Consider the following 23,120-nt stretch of genomic DNA (forward strand, 5'->3'; position numbering starts at 1 on the left):
GGTAATGTGGAGATAGGAAATACTGCAACTTATGCTCCGTCGGCTTTCAACTTATTGGGTTCATATCAAATTTAAGTAAAAAAAACGATATAAAATCACAGTCTCGCACCAATTAGCGAGCAGACAACAGTCTTTCGTAATACTGACAACAATGCAAAGGCCCGATACAAAGGAAAATAGAAGATATGGCACACTACTCAGTTCCTTCAGAAAGGCCAGTATGCATAGAAATAATTGCCTCGCGGTGGAGCGATCAATCATTTACACGAGCTAAACCTGGTTGACATGTGATTTCAACAAGACGATACCACACAGCACACGGAACAATGGACCTATTGCGCAATGAATTTGGAGAGCAGTTCATCTCTCGTTTTGGACCAGGACCAGCCTATATCGCACGATTTTACGCCGTCGGACTATTTTTTCGGACACCCATATAAAAAATCCGGCGTGGTCAGATACTAAAATCGTGAATTCGCGTCTAGCCGTTTATTAAGGCTCACAAAAGTCCGGTGAAGTATTGGCCACATTTGGCAATAGGGTTGATTACATTGAGAAAACTCTCAATTCTCCCCATTGCCCTCAATTCCGTCCAATCGAAAAGTATTGAGCAACTGTCGAGCGGAAAATGAAGAAGGGTGCCAAAGTGGCTCGGGATGTTGCAGACATGAAGAGATCGTGGAATAAAATGACCGCCAAGGTTGACCAAATTTTGGATAGAGGAGATATAAAGAAAAGCACAAAAATTCATTAAATCTGCAATGGAATTTTTTTTAATAACTATTCCGTTACAGAACAGTAAATTATCTTTGACTGAAAAATTTTTTGTACCCTCAACCAAATACAACTGGTTTTGTGATTCTGGATTCTAAATATGTCAAGCTTTATTTGTTCTGTGGTCAACTTTAATGCCATCTGGCGGAAAGTGCTTCTGTATTTTTGCATTTCACGTACACATTGTTGTTATCATGCGTTGCCAATCCAGCTTTGGCAGGTTAAGAGATAAAGAAATGTAGAATGGTGGTACTGGTGGAACAAAATGTGATCACCTGTGACCGAGTGTGTGTCAAATTAGAAAAAGATGATTTTTTTCGTTTTTAAGTTATGAATTCCCAAAGTTAATCGATGGTTAAAAATATCAAATTTTTCCCCCTTTTTTCCAAAAAAGACATTTTTGAAAAAAATCATAACTTTTGAACAACTGGACCGATTCAGATGATCGACATTTCAAATTGAAGCCAATGATCTGGGGTGTCATTTCGCATTTCGAAACGAGTGATTTTTGTTCGTTTCGACCACTTTTGTCATTTTGAATCTCTAAGCGAGCTCAAAACGAGAGAAATTAATAAGGCAGTAGTAGAGTTTCGAGCAAAGTTTTACATTACATAACATTGTGTTCGAGCATTTTTAAACTCGAAACGAAAACAAATGTCTCGACAAGAAATGATTGATCGTCGTTTGGGAAAAATCTAGTGAAACGTTGATTTTAATGCTAAACCTTACATCACAGAAAATTTCAATTGTATTTCCTTTGGTTTTGACGTCTATTTCTACAAGTATGTGAGTATAAATACAATACTTTTATTTAAGCACTATGGAATCACAAAGAAATACAATAAGCATCACATTTGCAGTACATTTGTCCATTTTCTGTTCTGGCCTTAAGCGGCTTTTACACGATCAGTAGCATTGACATTATCAGTAATGACAATAGTGGGAAGAATCACTCCATTCCGCAATCACCTTATTCTTCAACCTTACACGATCATTCTTATCGCTTGCAGGAATGCAGCAACTCTGGCCTTCATAGTCGTGAGAGAAATCAACACATCTTCGAAATGAAGATTATCAATGAAAATCAATTTATTGTGTCAAATAAACATCCCCGTTAATAATTTGAAAGGTTTTCTGCAAACAAAGAAAAAATCTTAAACGAAACATGTTTCTAATAATGATTTATAATTATAATTTTAACAATTTGATCTGTTCTTATAATGTTTTTTAGTAATGGATGAAGAATGTTCAGAATAATATGTTATGAACATTCAATAAAATATTTTGAAATGCTTTTCATTGATCTATTAACAATTCAAAACTGTATTTTATCATAGTAATCTTAATAGATTATGCTTGATTCATTACCATTTAATACCTTCGTAGATGTCGACACCGTATCTTACCCGTGTGCTTCACCCCCGTAATTAGGTAATAGATGTCGACACTGTATAGTAGCTATCGCGAATTAACATTTTATGCTTCTTGCTTCATCGTTGTGAAGCGAAAATGATAATGAATTTTCAGGTGGAATGGGCAAACTTTTAAAATCAAATAATGTAAATGAAAATCACTTTCTTCGCATCAAATATGTTGCTCTATGTAGTAGAATAACAATTTTCACTTAGCGAAAGAGAGTCACTTTTATTCCTCAACTCTTGCATCTGTGGAATAAGCTCTCTTCTTCACTATCGCTATCGTCAAATTTTCGCGATCTTTGCTTTTTAATCACAATTCTAATATAATATCGAATTAAATTTGGTTTCCGGCATTGATATTTGCAATAGCCGTGAAGTTTGCTTTGTTTACAAACCCAAAAATTTTACGTTTCTCTCGAGACAAATTTTGCTCGAAATTTAGTACACTGAAAAAAAGATACATAATACTCAAATCGATTCGATTCGAGTTTGAATTATCTCGAAACGAGTTACTCGTTTCGAAACGCGCAATGTCACCCCTGGTCTTCTTATATATTCAATATTTTATTTGCTGAAAAATTTGATTCTAGTTATTGTAATTATTGATTGTGTTAGTTTTGCATAGTTTTCTCGGTTAAAGATAGAGGACGATATATTTCTCATATTTTTTTTCTTAAAAGCTGAGATTGTTTTACATAACATATCCAAAAATCCAAAATGTAACTTATTTCGTTTTTGAGTTATGATTTGTCATATTTAACTTGTTTTTAGCCTTCTATCCATATTCCTATGCAACTAAACTAGATCTATGCAACAAGTGTAATATTTTAAATTAAGAAAAGGCTAGCTCATTGGTTTCAATTTTATATGTCGAATATCTAAATCGGTCCAGTAGTTCAAAAGAATTTTTGAAAAAGTAAGTTTTGGAAGAAAAGGCAAAAAGTGATTTTTCGAACCATCGGTTGACTTTGAAAAATCATAACTGAATAACGAAAAAAATCACATCTGTGATTTTCTTTATATGTAACGTATATAATCCTCAGCTTACAAGTAAAAATATAAAAAAAATATAGCGTCCACTAGTACAAAGCCAAGAAACCAACAAAAAACAAATACAATAAAATATCACGAAAACAAAATTCAATTTCTTGGCAAGTGTTATATAATAAGTGTTAAAAATATCAACTAATTGTCTTTAATTTGATATCTCGATCATCTGAATCGGTCAAGTAGTTCAAAAGTTATGAATTTTCAAGAAGTCATTTTTGAAAAAAAGGGGAAAATTTTTTTTTTTCGGACCACCCTAAAATGGAAATGAGCACCCTAATGAAAAAAATAAAAAATACGGGTGTAATATTTTGCGATAAAGAAAAAAAAATACCATTTTTCATGAAAATCTGAGAATCACTATATCGGTTTGGCATGGAATGGCTGTATAACCATCCCATTTTTTATATTAGTACTGAGATGAGATTTCTATGCCAAATAACACGCCTTGAAATGAAAAATTCCCCCGACCAGAACGGGAATTGAACCCGTGCCCCCCGCATGTTAGGTATAAGTTTACTTTGAAAAATCATAAGTCAAAAATAAAAAAACACTGATTTTTGGATAGATTATGTGGAAAAAAAAATCGAGCCTAACATTTTTCGATAAGAAACAAAACTGCCTCTTTCAGAAAAATCTGAGAATCACTATATCGGTTTGGCATGGAATGGATGAGTAAGTAGTCCAAAACATTTCGTTGTATTCTGGACGAAACAGACTGACATTTTCTAGCGACATTCTGGACTGATAAGTTGAGCTGGTGTTCGATTTCTGCCAAACCCCCTTATAAGACCATTCCCTTTCTACCTTTTGCCCGTTAGACGCTTCTTGAAGATGTTCATCACATGGGGCACGGTGGTTATTGTGTTTCTTAGTTTCTTAGCGATAAATCGATCAAAAACTTCCGGTTGTTCGTTGTAAATGCCCAACAAATTTTCGCGATTGATTTGCTACTTTAATAACATGATTTGAGGTACTGCATGAACTGCTATGGAACTGGACAAATGAAACATTTCAGCTTTTTTACTCACACAATTAAAAGATACAATTAAATTTATATGTGCAACTTTAAACGAACCTTTATGCACCTTTATGTGTCGATGCATGTTAATTAGCTTGTGTACAAATGTAAACATAGAATGAGTGTTGCATTCTGAAGATTACCCACAGGCAACGTACCGGTGCGGCTTGTCGCACCCGGCATAGATCGTAAAAACGTTGCATTTGTGTACGATGCTTTTCCATTATGTTGTTACATCGAAAGACTTTTCCCTCAAATTTTATGGCACAACTAACTATCGAATGATGAAGATGAGATGGTGTAAATCATACCGACAATATACACAAAATGAAACATCTAGAGAGAAGAAGAGGATCAGACGGAGTGAGAACAAAAGCAAATAAAAACGGAAATCACAACAATCGCTAATTTCGCATCGGAAACAAAAGGAAAAACAGAAAAACACATCGAGGGTGCATTTCTTAGCCGAGAGCAAAGCATGCGTGTATATGGGATACATAGTAAGGAAGCTGCAATGCTGCAACGAGAAAATAGCCTGTGAGGGTTTGTTACGTGCATTCTATATGGATATTGCACATCGACATCAGACCCTGCGGCTGGTACATAATTGGATTGGTTTTTGTTTTTTGTTCTATACATGGCGCTTTGTTTTCTAACCTAGAGGGCATCAAGTTCGCTAGCGTTAGCCGTCCACTGTTCCTGCTAGTGCCGGTCCCGGTCAACAAAGAAGATTGGCTCGATGAAGTCATCAAGCAGTCTCCCGGACATTTGTTAGCCGTCGGACAGGGCGGCGTGCTTTGAGTATCACACTTCGACACGACGAATGGGTTGGGAATCAATCGTTGCTGAAAGGTGGCGGTGCTGTCGTAATATCCGCCCGTGTCCATCGCCATCGTCCCGGATAGGTCCAGCATATAGCTCATGACCTCGGGTGATGTTTCCGTGGAGTTATAGATTTGCCGCATCAGCTCGAGGCGATAGCTAGCGAGCGGAAGCAGCCAGCCAGCCAGCCATTTTTTGGGGTTTCAAATGTTTTGTTCAGTTTTGTTAAAGGTGGTTGGAAGTGATAGTGATATAGATGATGAGTGAAAAGAAAAAAAAAAAGAAAAAAAGTCAATCGATTGCTCTCGTCTGATGTTGTTGAAGGGAATCAAGGTTGAAAGAAAAACTTAACGAAATAACACAAAAATAATACGAGAGTGTAAAGTGATATCAGACTGATGTAACGTTTTGCCTTTGAGGATTTTTGCATTCCAGTATGAAAGTTCTCAACGATACTAGTGAAATACTGAATAGTGTGTGCAGTCATTTCAAAACGGATTACCATAGACAATTGTTTTTTACATCGATGACAATATATATCTTTCCTACCGTAATTTCTCCAAGCTCCAGAAGTGCGTTGCTCCATTCTTAGTGTCTGTTACTTCCACTGCAACAATCGTGCGGGGTACCGGAGCCTGATCAAATTCGTCCTCTTGTCCATTAGTCAACGCGTTGTCGTTAGTTGTTGATGAAGCAAGCTCCGGTGGAAGTGGTGAGTATAATGTATCGGTTAGAAGCGTAAATTGAAACTGAACCTGTCGATTTATCCGATTGTTATTTGAATGAATTGTTTTCAAGAAAGTTTAACAAACCTTTTTCTTCAATTCCACTGAAATAGCATTGGCTTCCTTCAGGAATATAGCATTACCCCAGAGATCATCCCGGAGGGATGTGAACTGATGATAACGCCACTTACGGAAAGCCCATGCGGCCAGACCCGCCTCGCGAGCTGTCCAGCATGACTCGAACAATGGATTTACTGGTGGAAGGAAGTGACATAGCTATCTCATCATCGATTGATTATTAAACTTAGGTTACATACCAAATATATCCTCTTCTTGGTGGAAATCCTCCGGACTGTAGCTGCTGTACATCGACATCGTCATTGATTGTTCCTCAACTTGCTTCTGCAGTGCATCAATGCGAGCTTCATACGTCTATGCGAAATAAAAATGTATCAGTATTTGTTTTTCAACCATTGCACAATGTTCCAGGAGATGCATTTAAGTGGAAATTAGCATTTAGAGATCCCCAGTCATCCTCTAGACAAAAACTGTCTTCGACAATGTTGTTACATATGATAGAGCGCTCATTTTTATGTTATCAAAAATAGGGTGACCATAATTGTCGATGAAATAAAAATTATAACTTTCTTTGACGGATTTTGCGCCAACTCGTTTATGGGATTGGCATTATCCTCCCAGAACTGAATGAATCTTTCTGGGCGTGAAGACCTTACCTGATTAAGCATTTTGACATACTTAGTTTTCCGAAAATTTATCTAGACTAACATATGGAAAAGGCTAAATATTCTTGACCATTTTTTATATAGTTTCTTTACTTAGTTCTACAAAAAGTTATCTGTGGAAGAGTTTCAGGAAAATAATGAATTTTAAAAAAAATACTGGAAAAATATTTTTTGAACTCCCACACTGGAAAAAAATCGGTTATAAAAACTAAAAGTTGATTTTCTCAAAATGGTTATCTCAGATTTTAATGAAATGGTAGATAAATGGTAGATAAATATGTGCCCTACAACTCTTCCATACATCGCAACTTGTTCATATTTAAGGCAAAAAAGTTTTTCTAACAAAAACTTGTTCAATATTTTATTAAAATTAAGTTTATTTCTTTTCTCAGTGCAGAAAACCAACCCAAAATGAAAAATGTTGAATGAGTGTTTTAAAGGTCTTTATTTCAAAACAAATGTAATAAAACTTATGACGTTAAATTCATTTTTAATTCATCTGATCTTATACCATGTACATTTGGGTGGCAGCGAAAATGGTCATGTCAAATTTCAAAAACCGACCATTTAAATTTTATTCATTGGCCCAAAAAAATTACATGTGCGAAGTTTCAGCTCAATCGGACATGATTTAGGGGTGCATCGAAGCGTTCAAAGTTTTTATTCTAGAGGCGAATGGACTGAAAAGTTTAAACCCTTTTAAAGTCAAAAAGAAGAAGAAAGTTTTGATTTTTTGATCCACGAAAATCTTCCAAGCAGGTAGTAGTAAAGGAAATTTGGAAAATCGAACTTTTTTTTTCGATGCCAAATGACTTAAAAATGCATGATATATACATGGTCGGTTCTTTAAATTCGATAATTATTTTTTTCCATACCTTCTAAGTCCCAAGTCCCAAAAGGTAGATTTTCGGCCAAAAATTTTGTTTCGAGATGGCCCCAGATTTCGACGTTTCATGCATTTTAAGGTCATTTGGCATCGAAAAAAAGTTTGCCTTACTCCCACCTCGGAAGATTTTCGAGGTTCAAAAAATCAAAACTTTGAGCGCTTTGAGGCACCCCTAAGCCATGTCCAATTGAGCTGAAACTTTGCACAGGTAATTTTTTTTTGGGCCAATAAACAAAATGTACATGGTCGATTTTTGAAATTCGATGATGAAATTTTTTCCGTACATCCATTGCCACCCTAATGTACATGTTCCTCAAGTTCACTTGCCTTTACATACATTTGTCATTTTGTTTAACTGCCCAATCATAAAGCTCTAGTGTTGTTTGGATTGTGTTTCCATATCATCAATTCATGAAGAAGCAACTCTTCTATTTGAGGACAGCGGAAAAGAAGAAATGTTGAATGAACGATTTGAAAACTAATTTTTGATTTTAGAATTACGTCTTTCATTAAGGGTTCCAAATCAGAAAGCAGGTCACGTTTTTATGAAATAAACTTAACGTTAATAAGGTTTTTTTTGCCACGACGGATTTAGAGAATTTACATACCAAACGAATCGGAAATCCCCCAAGATTTATATATTACAATATATTACAATATATTACTATATTACTATATATATATATATATATATATATATATATATATATATATATATATATATATATATATATATATATATATATATATATAGATTTAATTTCAATAAAATATTGAAAAAGTTTTTGTTAGAAAAACTTTTATGCACAAGTTGCGATGTATGGAATGTATGTATGTAACTTTGAGTAGAGTTGAGATATTGACAAGTTCTGCATCAAAAACATTTTTTTATGGTGACCCTGACGCAATTTCAAGAGATAGAAAAAAAACTTTGTTCTACAAATTTGCTTAAATTAACTGAAGCTAAAACATTGTCGAACCATATCTACCTCTATCTATAAAGATAAGAAAATTAGATTTTTTATTCCATCGACAATTTTGGTAACCCTATTTTTGATAACATCAAAATGAGCGCTTTATTATATGCTACAACTTTGTCTAGGACAGTTTTTGTCTAAACAATAACTGCCGAGCTTTAGATGCTAATTTCCACTTAAATGCACTTCCTGGACCATCGTGCATTGATGTACAAATTCTACCCACCTTACGCTGTTCCTCAAACTCCTGATCAGCAGCGAGCTTCTCGCGCTTGAATTGCTCCTCCAGTGCGCACAATCGTTTCTGCATTTCGGCCTTCAAATCAATGCCTTGCTTCTCGAGCAGCTCACACTGGGCGAAGTTCCAGTCAGCCACTTCACCGGTTGTGCCCGCTGTTTCGCAGACGTCTTTATCTTTGGAATCCTTCGATTTCTCACGCTTCTCCCGTGCCTGATCCGGATGGGTGAAGCGGAACACATGATTCTTACCCAGAATTACGCGAGACCCGGTCTGTAGCACTTCCGGCTCGGTAAGCTCTCTGCCGTTGAGATACACCAACGCATCCTTGTGGGGAACCAGTGTGACAACGTCATCTTTATTTTCGAAAACACAATGCTCTTTGAGGATGTGCGAACCCGATAGCTGGATGTCCTGAGGAACGTTAGCTTCCGATGTACCGAGACGCGTTAGACCTTCGAACCGAGAAAAAAGTTGAAATAATTACATTTAACCGTCATTAATTTAGGTGATAGATAGCTTTTCCATACCATCTTTTATGTAATACAGCAAGCACTCAGAAAGCGTTGGATCCTCATTCAGATTCACCAAATGAGGTGACTTCTTGGGTGAGAAAACGCCAACAGTCATACCGTCCTCCTTGACGGCGACACCCATCTCGGCAAAAACGGCCTCTCGCTGAACCCGAATCTGCTCGGTACGCTTCAGCTTCTCCTCCCACGTTTCATTCAGCTCGGCAATGAGTTTCTCGCTCGCCTGCAATTGGTCGACTGCCATTTCGGTACTGGAACCGGTACGTTTGCGCAGCCTGTTGGGTGAACATATTTTCTTCTCCATACTGCCGACATCGTCTTCCGCTTTGTTGTTTCCGCTGGTTCCGTTATCAGTACCAACAACACCGCCGCCACCACCAACACCGTCGCCCTTTTCCGGTTTATTGCACTCTTCCTCTGCAAAGTGAAATGCAAAAATTAATGATGTTTCGTTCCGAACCCGACGAGCTGCTCCATTGCGATGGGAAGAGGCAGGGAATAATGAGGTGTTGCCTGATACCTCACGCAGCACAGTGGTTCGAGAGTGTGGTTGAGGTTTGGAAGCAATTTTCGTCCCCCTCGCGTACATAAATAATTTACAACCTTGAATGGTCCTATCGATCATCATGGTCAGAGCGTGATTGGACTATGTTCCCCTCGATGCCCAACTCCATTCTGATAAATTTAGTCATGGCAGAATTCTGGTCATTTACTCCGAATAACCACGAAATGGGGGAATTGAAGGTCCTCAATAAAATGCCATTCACAGTTATACAATTCCTTCAAAACACAGAAAAACTATCCGGATAAGTTTAGAATTAATATACGCTCTGAGCTATTCTTCAGTGTGGTATGGTTTGATCAAAAGGTTTGTCAACGATACGTTTGAAAAAACCTCATTTATAGACATACACAAATATTAAAAAGAAGACTCAGCATCTTTCCCATGGCTGCCAACTATAATTTTCAAAAAACAGGAAAAATGAAAATAAATATCAGGAAAACTCATATTGGATTATCAGGAAAGTTCGTGTCGATTTTTGGGAACACAGAAGCATTATTTTTATAGAGAGACTTACATATATTCAATTTCATTCTGTATTCTACAATCTTATTGTTTAATTCTACAATCTCTTGCCATCTTTCGCCATCTTTCAGGCAGCTTTTTTTTCTTTATTTTTGAGACTTTCAGCCTCCTGGGCTGGTTCGTCTCAGAATTTCAGGCAGCTTTAAAATTCTATCCTCCCAGAGCATTTTTGTTCTCTCGTAAGTTTTATGCTGGTCATAGAGTTGAAATTTTTGCCAATTTGGTTCAACTTTGATTATGACGAGCAAATGTTATATAAAATCTGATTGCATTGACTTTTAATTCAAAAAGTCCCTATTGAGTAATATTAAACTCTATACACATACACATTCACATACACAAGGTAATGTTGTTCGTGAAACATAATCTCGTTATTTTGTTTTGAATTTGTCAGATATTCTGGTTTCACGAAATTGTAGAGCACTGATTCAAAAAATCTCGAAACATTCGTGCGTATTAAAAATAATTCAGGACTTTCACTTTAGAAAAGCTCATTCAGTAGATTCGCAACGATCAAACATTTTGATAAAAAAGTTAGGTAGAGTTTCATATCAAGAGAATTTCATTTAATGTAAGCATTGTACATGTGCGGAGTAGAGAGCTATTATCACAGTTCTCATTTCCAAATAGGGAAACTTTGTAAGGATTCCAGTATATTTTATACGAAAAAGTTTCATTCCGATAAAATAAAAAGTATAAAAATCAGGAGAAATTTGGATCATTTCAGAAAAATCTGGCAAAATTGAGTGTTTTTTCAGGATATCATGGAACGTTGGCATCTCTAATCATTACATCAAATTGCCGATTAACGCTATGAATACTTAGACAAATAGAGAAATCCATGGATATCTGGAACACTATTTCAGAATTTTTATTATGCGTTTTGTAGAGCTAAATCCATTACTTTTAGTACTTTTCTGTTTCTGCAGTTCCATCCGAAAGAGGACGATTGTTTTATTCATGAAATTCTAAGAACTCGTTTTCATATTAATTGGTGCTCTAAAATATATAAATTGTTACATTCAACACAGTCATTCAAGATGAATCATTCCTACTAATGGACATCGCTACTAAGATATTCAAATAGACATCAGTAAAATATTTAAAAAAGTGTAGAAAACTATTCAAAAAGCGTTTCAACCCGTGATTCATTTTCTTTTCATTCATTGAAGGTCGAAGAAATACTAAAGAAAGATACTTTCTGGTCCTGTTTCTCTTTCTCTTTCTCTTCTGATTCTTTACCCTTCTCTTACTTACTCTTTTCCTTTCTGTTACTTACTCTTTTTCTTCCTCTTGCTTGCTCGTTTTCTTTCTCTTACTTACTCTTTCCCTTTCTCTTCCTTACAATCACAAATACAAATACAAATGATGATGTAGGTAAACCGAAAAGTCTTTTTGAAAAGAAGTCGTAGGCTAAGGAGTTGATAAACACTCAAAATTCCCAACCCATCTAAATGTCTCCGAATCGCCAAATCGCAAAATTGGACAATTTTCAAACGACAGCTGAAACGGAGAATAGAATAAGCTAATCAATTTCTCCGTTTTCATTGTTTTTATCACTTGGTTTCCATTTTAAAAATATCTACTAATCGATCACGGATCGTCTGATGTTTCCAGTCAATCTCTCAATTTCTCGCTTTCATCACTATCCATTGAATGTGCTCGCTGTCCTTTTCGATCATCGGAATAGAACCTAATTGTACTCTATTCGATGCTGTTTCTGGTAGCATATAAAGAAACTTTATTCGAAGCATCTTCAAGTGCTGACACTGACACCACTGACACTTTTCCTCATAACGTGCGTGTTTAGTTTTTTTCCTATATAGATGATTTTCATGCCAACTCGACTGGTCATTGGCAGCTCCATCTCAGATTGTAGTGAAACGTTGAGGGTGTAAAGACATTGAAAATTTAAGCAACTTTGCATACTACACTGCGTTTCACAACTATAGAACCACTAATTTTTTCTGAGTTTCCAAAAATATGTAAGAAGTAGGTCATCTTTAGTTCTCAATCAATTCAAATAACCCATTTGGGGTAATTACGACCATGCTGCGCCATGTTGTAATGTGTATCTCGTTATACGCAGAGGATATTGCGTGCTTAAGCTCGTCAAATGACTCATGCTGCTTGTAAGCTGCATCTACTATACGTCCAATTAATCCTCATAAATTCCTGATAAAGTTTTGATTTGTTAAAAAAAACTGACCAGTCCAGAATCTGTAGCCTCTATTCATTAAACCATGCCATAACCTTTCGGATTTTATGAACTGATGCCAAATTATCCAATTATCACATTGTTTTTGAAGCAAAAACAGCAGTAAATGATTATGAAGTACTTTGTTGCACTTCTGACTGTTCATTCATGTTGATGGCAAGCTATCTAAACCACGTGCCTCTCTTTGAAAAATAATTCGCAAATGTTATCGTTTTGAATTAGATAAAAAGATTAGAAAATTTTTGCAAAAATTTTAGAAAAAAAAAAGAAATTTTTTTTACCATGATGTACCGAGAACAATTTTCAAAGAAAAAAATACATCAAAAATTCGGATACATAAAAAAACACATTTTGATTGTTTTATGTATTTTTTTTTAATTTTAGATTCGGTACTGCTCTAATTTGTATTTAAATATGTTGCTACGCCTTTTTTCGAGATATGAGTGATTTTTTTCACTGTTTTAAAACTTTAGGTTGGTGCAATTTTTTTTATATTTCGAGATTTTGATAATTTTGTTCTAATTTTGAGGCCCAGTACTGGCAGTACCGGTTTGCATGTGCTTTTCTAAGATGTGTGATTTTTTTCAAAAATTTTCGAGCACAAAAATATCATTCCAGTTTTTGACCGTCTGCAATTTTTCTATTTTTTTAAACTCTATGATTGTATTAATTATTTTAAAGAGCCTGACCCTAATTACCCTAATCACGTAAAAAGTATCCCAACCTTATGACTAGTACTGATAAAAAAATATAAAAATATTATAGAGTACATACAATTAAATCCCGATTATCCGCAGAATAGTCGGGTAAGATTACCGCATGTAACGAAAATCGAGTATAACGCAATAAAGGGCTAAAATGAATTGCAAACACGAAAAAAAGATATTTTAGCATGGAAACTGTGTTTCATCAATACAGAAATGATTAAAATATCCATCTGTGAGGTTGTGTACACCAGTAATCAGATAATTAATAAAGGAATATCCTACTACTCACTATCAAATTTTGGAAAGATCTATAGAATCATAATCGAGGTTCTACTGTAATTATAAATTTAGATAATTCTTTTGAATCTCAATTTAACTTAATTTAAAATTTTCTAAATTTCTAATTACCAAAAATTGTACCGCGCAATGCTCTAAAATTCTATAAAAAATCACCCATTGAAAACACGTGCATTTAAATTTTTTTTTTTTCAAATGTTTATCTCTATGCTATTGAAACAATTTAAAACAATTTATAAAGTTTATTTTCGGATAGCCGGCGGCCTGATATTCGGCTCTTTGATAGCAAATTCAAAATTGAGAGAAATGGCATGTGGCATGGTACAAATAAAGTGTTAAATGTAAGAAAGAAACAAAAACACATTTGCAAATAAAAATTTTGAAGAAATATTAAATTTTTCGTTTAGAATAAGTATCCACTTTGGCTTTGCGCAGTGGCGATATCGTAACCAATTAAGTTATACCTAGGTGCGATTATTGCTAATTGATAAAATTCTATTGAATAGTGTAGCATGTTTTCTACAAGGAAATTAGAACAGTTTTATTCTGATAATGATTTTATGTTATTATAAATAGATTTTTGAGAGTGTATTGAGAAAATTCGAATACTGGCCGAGTAAGAGTAAGAATTACTTGCAATCAGCAATCAATTATTTTCATAGAGATTGAAAACAAACTTATAACTGTCTTCAGGGATGGTAGACTGAGAGGGAGTAAACTTACTTCACAACAAATCGAAATTATCATGATCGGGGACAAATTTACTATTTTGAAGACTCAACAACTGTGAGGCTTGCTGGAGAAGTGCGATGGGCTTTCATATATTCGAGGTACATCCACATGTTCCTGCATCAAAAAAGTATTGGGATATAGACCAGACTGCAAAAAGAACACCGAACTTACTTCGTACGAGAACTTATTTAACTTAAGATCAAGATTATCTGATTACATCCTCTTTAGACCCGAGGTTCAGGTCAGACAATTTAGGTGTTCTCGACACGTATACAGACATACAAAAAATCATTAAAACCAAAATCATCTTACAAAAATATCTTGAAACGAATCTTCTGAGAATAACAGCTCATTGCCGTCTTCAACGAAACTCTAAACGAAACGAATGCGATGGAGCTGAATAAAACTATGATGATATGAGTTGATAATAATACAATTTCAACAACAATTCGACATGTCAGTAATCACACCTTATTTTTAATCACGTGTGAATGATGTTTATATACTATTGTGTTATAATTTACCTTATGTTAATAAGATTTTTTTTTAATATCCGGTATAGTGAGTTACCAAATATTGACCGGATAGGCCGGATACCGGATACACCCAAAATTAATTTTTGGCACATATTTTGGCATCCCGATTTATTACATTAAATGAGCTGAAAGATGCCATAAAATGTTCTACTCCCCAATACATGTATATCATTTGTATAATATATATGCTTGAGCCAATATGAGCGAGCGAAACAGGAGACACATTTAAATGAAAGTATATGAAAGCTTTTCGTATAGTTTGCCAAATACACGGCCCAGACAGAGAAAGATATATTCTCGTTCATGTTCTTTAACGTCTTAGAAAACACCTTCCAACTTCATTTTATGATGAGGTGTAGTATGTAGCCATTCTCGAGATATTTAAAAAAATATTTGTAATTTATTATCTTTTTAATAGTAAATAGGCCCTTTAAATATGTTTGTCGTGTTATACCATCATGTTCATGAGATTTTATTAATTCGCTTATTCGCTATTTCGCTATATTCTTATAAATTCGAAGTTTCGAAAAAAAAAATTAAAAAATATGTATTTTGGATATTGCAAATTGAATTTTTATTTTGTAAATAAAAAAAAGAGTACTAATTTTTTTTCTCAGTGTACATTTTTTTTCATATTCAACCATCAATACTCTATAACTCTTTCCAAGACACTATTTCGGTACGACTCATAGTTTTCGAGAGATAAATTATCAAAGATTTCTCTTACTCAAATCGATACGCCCTTTTTAAAAGTTACGCTTGAGTCAAGAAAAATCCCAATTGCTGTCTTCTTCTTCAATGGCACTAACGTTCCTAGAGGAACTTCGCCGTCTCAACGTAGTATTACTTGCGTCATTTTTATTAGTACTTAGTTGAGATTTCTATGCCAAATAACACGCCTTGAATGCATTTTGAGTGGCAACTCTAGAATACGCGTGATCACAGTGCAAGTCGGAGGAAATTTCTTTGACGAAAAATTCCCCCGACCAGAACGGGAATCGAACCCGAACACCCGGCATGTTAGTTATGACGCTAACCACTCGGCCAAGGGAGCACAATTGCTGTGGAAAACTCATATTTCCTCTAACTCAAACGGAATACACACTTTCATTCGAATCAAAAATACTCATGTTTCGTCATTTGTCGATTTCATTTGGAATTACTCATTTATCTAGGGCAGAGGTTCTCAAAAGTGGTCGAAAAGTGGACCCCTTGGGGTCGATTTTGGTTTCTCAGGGGTCGACAAGAGCGACAATTGATTTTGGGGGTCGACGAGGTCTAAAGATTGACCCCCGTTAATTAACACAACTTCTTGTTTGAAACTTTCAAGATACAGTATAAGTTGTGTTACGTGATCCAACTTGATTTCTTGATTTCTTGATTTCTTGAGAACTCAACAAATAGATGAGCGCGCATAAATTCGTATAAGATGAATGATTTGGCAAGTGCATTTGGCATTTGCGTTCTGAAATTTGTTGAAACTTGAATACATTTAATTCAAGAGATTACATTTTTATTCATTAACATTTTTTTCAAAAATGAATTGCCTACTCCAGTATTTGTATTAACATATTTACAATTAAATTAATATTTTTATAATTTTACATCTATTTATTTTGTTGAATTTTTATGAGAAAATGATGCCAAGTCAAGTTCTATATTATTCAGATATCAAGATATCCAGAGATCAAATTTTATCTGTCAAAAAGAGTCAAATATTCGGCTTCGGTCAAACAGTGTATGATAACCCTTAGTAGCCAGAACTAGCTATTGGAAGGATGGTATGGTGTAAAAATGTACACGATAAATTCCGCTCTGTTACAGCTGAATTGCTAAATAAGTCTGATAATAAAAATAAACAGATGGTTTAAAAAAATTTAAAAAAAACTATCCGTGGTAGTGAAATGGCATTCCGACAATTCAGAAAATTTATTCCAAAAATTTACTGAACACTGAAGATAGTGGTTTGATGCACATGTCTGCAACCATCAAGTTTAAGTATGATGCGTCGATGTTTTACAAATCAGACGTAAAAATGTTGATTGATTGATTGTGATGAATTATAAAGACTTTAAACTTTTGCAGTTCTAGTCCTGAGAAGGGCTCTTCTGGACAAACTCAATCCAAGCTCCTTCTTCACCTGCCTCGAGAAAGACACTTCATTGTCATTGCTCGGTCAGCAAACCGTGTTCGCTTCTACAAACGACGTGCTCGTGAAAATGTTCAATAAAATTCACAATTAAGTATAAAAAATGTCGACAAAAATCCAAACAAAACAAGACTTTTGATTTTCCAACATCTAGATTTCTGTTCAATACTACTGGCAACCCTGACTTAACGCTTTAGAAGGCCGTGGGAACTAGGCAAGGAATAGACTCCAACTTCAGAGATATCTTTGATAAAAAACAAACTATTGGAACAGTTGAAAAAATTGGTGCCCGTTAGCAAGCTAATTTTATTGTGCTTTTGGCGATACAGAAAATTAAAATTTGAATGGTTTTTTTTTATATAGAGTTACAAAGAAAAATATAAAATTTAAATTTTTCAACAAATGCACCATTTTTTATTGATGAAACTGCATGAAATTACACAGTAGTTCCTAAATAGAACGCTTACAGTGAAAAACTTGTCAACCTGTTGCATGTTCAAGGAATTCAATCAGATTTTTTGGCCAGCGCTTCGAAATCGTAGTTTTTTTTACATAAAAATGACTATTCATTTCGTACATTTTAAGCAGCCCTTAAAAAATTGGAGTATTGGCAGATACTTTTAGAAGTCTTTAATTAAGCAAAATATTGAAATAATATTCCAACTGCGGCAGAAAAAAATACTTTGTGGGTGGCAATATAGTGTTACGGCATTATAACAGGCGAACCAACCGCAAAGTTTTTAACACTAGGTTTACGGAGGTTTTTATATACCTAGAAAATAGACATCAATATCGATCCATGCATAAAAGTGGAATATGTGGAGATGGAATACAAATACAGCCGATTTTTGTAATTTTCCTCATCATTCGAAACGCTTCAAAATGACCCGTGAACCTAGGGTTAAATCAGTAAGAATTTTGTATGAATAAGACAAAAACTAGAAATAGATTTTTGTTCAAAAAAAATTGGCTATAGGGGTCTGCGGTAACACCTAATTCTGGAAACGGGGTTTATTGCTCAAAATAGTTTGAGAACCCCTGATCTAGGGCAATGATGAGACTTAATAAAATCGTGGAGTATATGATGAAACAACTAACTATGGATAATGGAAATCCAACGTTTATTTCTTACCTAATTTTTTTCGGAATATTTTCATGATGTACTGTATTCTATTAATCAAATCATTTCATTGAATATCGATATTGAGGGGATCGCAAAAAAATTACATAATCGACAATTTAGTGGCGACGACCTTTTTCAAATTATGTTGTTCATTATGTTTTGTGTTCTCCAAGTCAAGCCATTCAGCCATTTGTTAGCGACGGCCAAATTGTTTTTTTTTATATCATGGAATACGCAGTTTTATAATGGCAGTAGAATTAAAGGTGTCTTGATCAAACAGTCAACAGGAACGGGGTCAATTTTTTATCAATGTGGGACAAGCTTCCAACAAACGTTTAAGTTCTTGATGTTAAAATGGAGTATTTTTGTCAACAATCCCTACTATACTGACGTTCTACGCATAGTTGTCCCATAGTTGTTTGTAGTTGTCTGTTTGGCAATTTTCACTTTTCTTCATGAAACGATGTTTTTATGCATAATCTTTCGAAAAAAAACTCAAAAAAACTTATTGATTGTTCCCAGCTTTAAAAAAAATAACATCAAGCTCAATTGTCCCATGTTGATATTCTAGGCAGAACTGTCCCACCATGTATTTTTTTTGTCAACCCATAATAAACCGATAAAAGGTTTTAGATGTTCGAAAAATTTTTTTTACCTGTTTAGTTTTAGATGTTCGAAATTTTTTTTCAACAGTTCTATACTGCCGTTCTACGCATAGTTGTCCCATGTTTAAAAATCAGCAACTGAAAAAAATGCAATCAAAGTTTTCTACCATATATGGCTACCAGAAGCTTAAAGCGTTTCAGTTTATCAATACACAGAGTTTCTTTTATAAGCAGTAAACTATTGTGAAAAAAAAATGTGAAAAGATCCCCCCACTCTGATTGATCAATTCTGATAACGGGCTCAAAAATTCATCGTGGGACAGTTATGCATAAAATATCAACATGGGACAATTGCACTTGATGTTGTTTTTTTTAATACTAGGGACAAACAATAAGTTTTTTTTGTGTTTTTCTCGAAGATTATACATAGGAACATCAAACATCAGCACAAAGAGTGATCTGCAGCTCCTTTGCAGAATATAAATCTCATTGTTATTAGGCATGTACTAACGTGTACACGTGTTCTGTTAACCTTTTTTTTATTTGTTTGAGAATTAGTTTGTACCAGAAATGAGTGCATTAGACCTGTTAAAAGCGTGACATGAAATTCTTGTTCTGGAACCGTTAATTTATTATGGGTTGACAAAAAAAATACATGGTGGGACAGTCTAAGTTTATCACAAAATTTCTGTAACCCCAATAAAAATACTCGTTGCGTTCTAAATCGGAAATCATCATAAAACTAGTGTCCGGAGAAAATTTTGTGTGCGAAAAAATGATCTTCCTCATTTAACCATTGCCCAGATTTTGTTAGGGCCTACTTCACTTCATTTCGTGAAATGTAAGACACATTTTTCCTTCTTTGTAAGGTACGCTATCCTGAATAAGAGTGACCTAAAACTCAGTTTTTATACCCATTTTTCAAAATTCGTTACTTTTGAACCACTGGTCCGAATTGCGATCTTTTACCAACAAATGAAGGACATGTAAATAAAATTCCCATAAAGAACACTAAACTACACTTCAAACGTCTTCTTTTATGTAACACATTCATTGTTTTGTTTTACTTATTTGTAGTTTTGGATGGGTCAGAGTCTGAAACTGCTGAATCCCCTGACTGACTGACTGACTTTTTCCCAACAAAATAGAGGCATTTAAATGAATTTTCTAGATTTTGAACTGCATAAAATGTTGGACTTTCTTTGGTCTCCACATCTCAAGAACCTGAAGAATTTTTCAATGCTTTCGCCTCAAAGTATGAATAATTTCGTTTGCAGCCTATGAATTTTCCGAGAAAGCTCATTTCAATAAGTTCCGTTTACTGTTAATTTTAAACTTGAAATGCATTTAATTTTATTCTTGGTTTTCGATACTTTGTTTCATCACAAACTCACTCTCATTAACAAATCGTCACAAAATAATGAACATTCTGCATTTCAATTTGAAACTTTTTCACGCTGACTCAGTATATTGCTGGCCTCTTTTCCTTCGTTGCCGCTTGTTTTGGTTCGTATTATTCTTCACACTGATCCGAGAGTTCGAAATCGTCATTTTCCGAGCGAATAGAAATATTCACTTATTCGAGCAGCTTATAATCTAATGAGTGTTCCGTTTTTGCAAACGAAGCGTACTCACTAAAATTAATTTTAAAAAATTGCATGATGAAAGATTGGGCATTCGGCCAGATTGTTTTGGTAAGCGTGACGGCTATGCCTCTTTTAATACCACTTTTTTTCGGAAGACGATCCGGAACTATCCATCTTGGTGAAATGAAGCTTCCTGTCGAATACAAAACGAAACTCCTTATCGATGATTGTTAATATAACCCATTCGAGTAGTTCCAAAGGTCAATGAAAGTTTCTGCTTTCCAAACTACTTGAATTAAATGAAATGACATTTTGTGAAGGTATTTAAGTGAAGGAAATATTTAATTACGGTACACACTAAAGTAAACTTTTTTCATTCTTGAACATAAAACCTTGACATAGGCATACCAGCCACCCAAATATGGGTGACATTGCGTCGTAAATGTCAAACTATATGAACTTCCCCACACGTATCCCATTGATCAACCACCCACCCTCGTTGAACCATTGTGCCGACGCGCCACCAGGCCCTCTTCCCCGATCACGCACGAGGAGCTGGTAAATGGTGAGTGCTTCGATACCGCGCAGGCGTTCGAGCGGAAATTGGCGAAAAAGAAGCATATGAAGCCACAGCCAGGCACGTACGATGGTGCGCGCTGATTGTTATTTATAATACCGTTATGATAAGGAACACAAGAGCCACACGAGATTAAACGAACCTAAAGTAAACATAGCACAGTTTGGGAACGTGAGGTATGGCGTAAAAGAGACAGAAAAAATAATAACACAAAATGACAACACTGAGAGATGCCAAATGATATTAGGATAGAAAGGAAGACGAAAGAGTTATCGATTTGAACAGAATCGGTGGTAGCTGGGAAATTCCTCTTTCTCCATCACGTTTGGGGAAAAAAATGGAAGCAATACGTAATACTATTTTTTTCCTCTTACATCCAATAGTTGGTTTTTATGGCTTGGTTAGGGTTGATCAAAAATCTAGCCATGTAGGCCGATCCGGGCACAAACCTGATTGTGCTTAATCAAATTTGGAACGGTTGAATTTTGCGAAATGAATGCCAATAATTGGTGATCGCATACTAAGCAAGAATTTGGAAGAAACCGAAAAAATGGGGCCAAAAATGTAAGAGGAGATGATGTTTATTCACTGATTTTTGTCCAACCCAGATACATTCGCAAATGAAGCGATTTCGGAACGCATATTGTGATGTGTTGAAATGATAAAATTAATGTGAGATGCAGAAAAACACCAATCGTATGGAATATTTGCAAAATATTTACATAAATTGCAAGTGTATTGTCAGTGCGGATATGGTTTTTGTTTCACAAACCGAAACGCATTTTTGTACATAATTCACGGAAACGAGAAAAAAATATATTTTTGTTCCTTACTGATAGTACACAATACTGAATAGAATGCAAAATACAAATGCAAACAGAAGATCGTACCGTTGTCCGTACGTTAGCAGGTGACAAGTGACAATGAAAGTATGAGAACAAAACTCAGGACAAAACAAACGAGTATGAAGTTTTTTTTTGCTTAGCATTCGACGTTCTACTTACTATTAGCATCTCGCTTTTCACAAACCACTCTACCGTCCGGTCCTACAGGAAAAGTGTATGTCAAATGTTTAATTTCGTTTCCTTCCAGCGATCTTCATCAATCTTATTCAAACTTATCACGAGTTAGCAAATAACGCGTAACTTAGTGAGGGGCCCTAGCACATAGAATTTCGAAACCAATCGAGACATGTTTTGTAATCGGAGATAAAATCATAATGTAATGAGATTTTGACGAGCGAATGTCCGAAAGAGAACTCAACACAGAAACAGGGGGAAAACAATAGGTCGAAACGGTTAATCAAACGAAAAGATAATAAAGTAGAGAACTATACAATGCGTGACGGTCAGCACAGGAGAATGTGGGTGATATTCCGGCGCTGACCGCGAGAATGACGTATTGGCCTTAATCAGAACGTACCGTAGCGTGGCGAAGCCGACACTTACCTTCCTGCACCTCAATACCCTCTGCCTTGAGCAGTTCGCGAAGCTTCTGGATTTCCTCCTTGAGCTCGCGGATGAGTTTCGCGTTGGCATCCTCATTAACGATGGCTTTGCAGACAATCTGTTTGGCACGGTCAGCGTATCTGGTGTGTGTGTGTGTGTGTGTGTGTAGGCGGAGGAGAGAAAAACAAACATTAGATCCACTTTCCTTGGCAAATTTTTTTTTTGTTGTACATAGCGATGGGAAAAAGCCGTCCACTTACCTCAGCGTGCTCAGCGTTTCGTCGTAGTTGATATCGGCCGGCGATATCGCGGCAATCATGGCCGTTTTGGAGTTGCCACCGAGATTTTCGCGTAGCAGCCATGTCAGCACGGAGTCACGGTACGGTATGAAGTCTGCTTTTTTGGATTTTTTGCTCTTGGATGCCTTCGGGTGGCAATTGTGGGGTAGAGGGGGCGCGCGTGTTCCGTTGATTAGAAGAGTATCGATTAGATTATGAGGTTTTGCAAAAATTGAAGGGAAATTATGAGTGAATGGAGCACACGAAACAAGTAAAGCGAAAAAGAATTAACCCTTCTCCTTTCGGTTAAATATAGAATCTGCGAAACGGGGAAGCGTTTGAATGGATGATCGTGACTGGATTGTGAAGGACGTGAAATTTGTGTTATTTTTTTGTATCGCAAGCGAGCAAAGCGTGTGTGCAGGTATTCAAGGCCTCTACGATTCCTATCAAATTGATATTAAGAAGTGTTGGGGATATTGTAAGCCTGTTGTATGCCACGGATTATTTGTACCACAATATTTATAATTGGAATCAAGGAAAACCGATATCAAAGTATTTTCCCTAGGAATGACGATATTGGGCACCGTCGT

General features: G+C 35.5%; 1 protein-coding gene and 1 pseudogene across 9 annotated transcripts in view; one reads left to right on the forward strand and one right to left on the reverse strand.

The window, feature by feature from the left end:
• The window catches only part of LOC129769292 (kinesin-like protein unc-104), a 202,933-nt gene that overhangs the window by 31,682 nt on the left and 148,131 nt on the right, over positions 1-23,120 (reverse strand). For 5 of the 9 annotated variants that reach the window (XM_055771432.1, XM_055771431.1, XM_055771435.1 and 2 more), the window contains 9 exons: positions 22,510-22,673; positions 22,250-22,389; positions 21,806-21,847; positions 9,182-9,601; positions 8,640-9,106; positions 6,125-6,239; positions 5,895-6,061; positions 5,632-5,837; positions 4,918-5,241 (listed from right to left, as the gene is read on the reverse strand). In XM_055771432.1, coding sequence (XP_055627407.1) covers positions 4,918-5,241; positions 5,632-5,837; positions 5,895-6,061; positions 6,125-6,239; positions 8,640-9,106; positions 9,182-9,601; positions 21,806-21,847; positions 22,250-22,389; positions 22,510-22,673 — 2,045 coding nt within the window. The remainder of the gene's footprint in view (positions 1-4,917; positions 5,242-5,631; positions 5,838-5,894; positions 6,062-6,124; positions 6,240-8,639; positions 9,107-9,181; positions 9,602-21,805; positions 21,848-22,249; positions 22,390-22,509; positions 22,674-23,120) is intronic. The other 4 variants (XM_055771437.1, XM_055771438.1, XM_055771439.1 and 1 more) reach the window with 2 other exon arrangements.
• LOC129772317 (U4 spliceosomal RNA) lies at positions 13,917-14,046 on the forward strand (annotated as a pseudogene).

Source organism: Toxorhynchites rutilus, chromosome 2, assembly GCF_029784135.1.
Source record: "Toxorhynchites rutilus septentrionalis strain SRP chromosome 2, ASM2978413v1, whole genome shotgun sequence".
Lineage (NCBI taxonomy): Eukaryota > Metazoa > Arthropoda > Insecta > Diptera > Culicidae > Toxorhynchites > Toxorhynchites rutilus.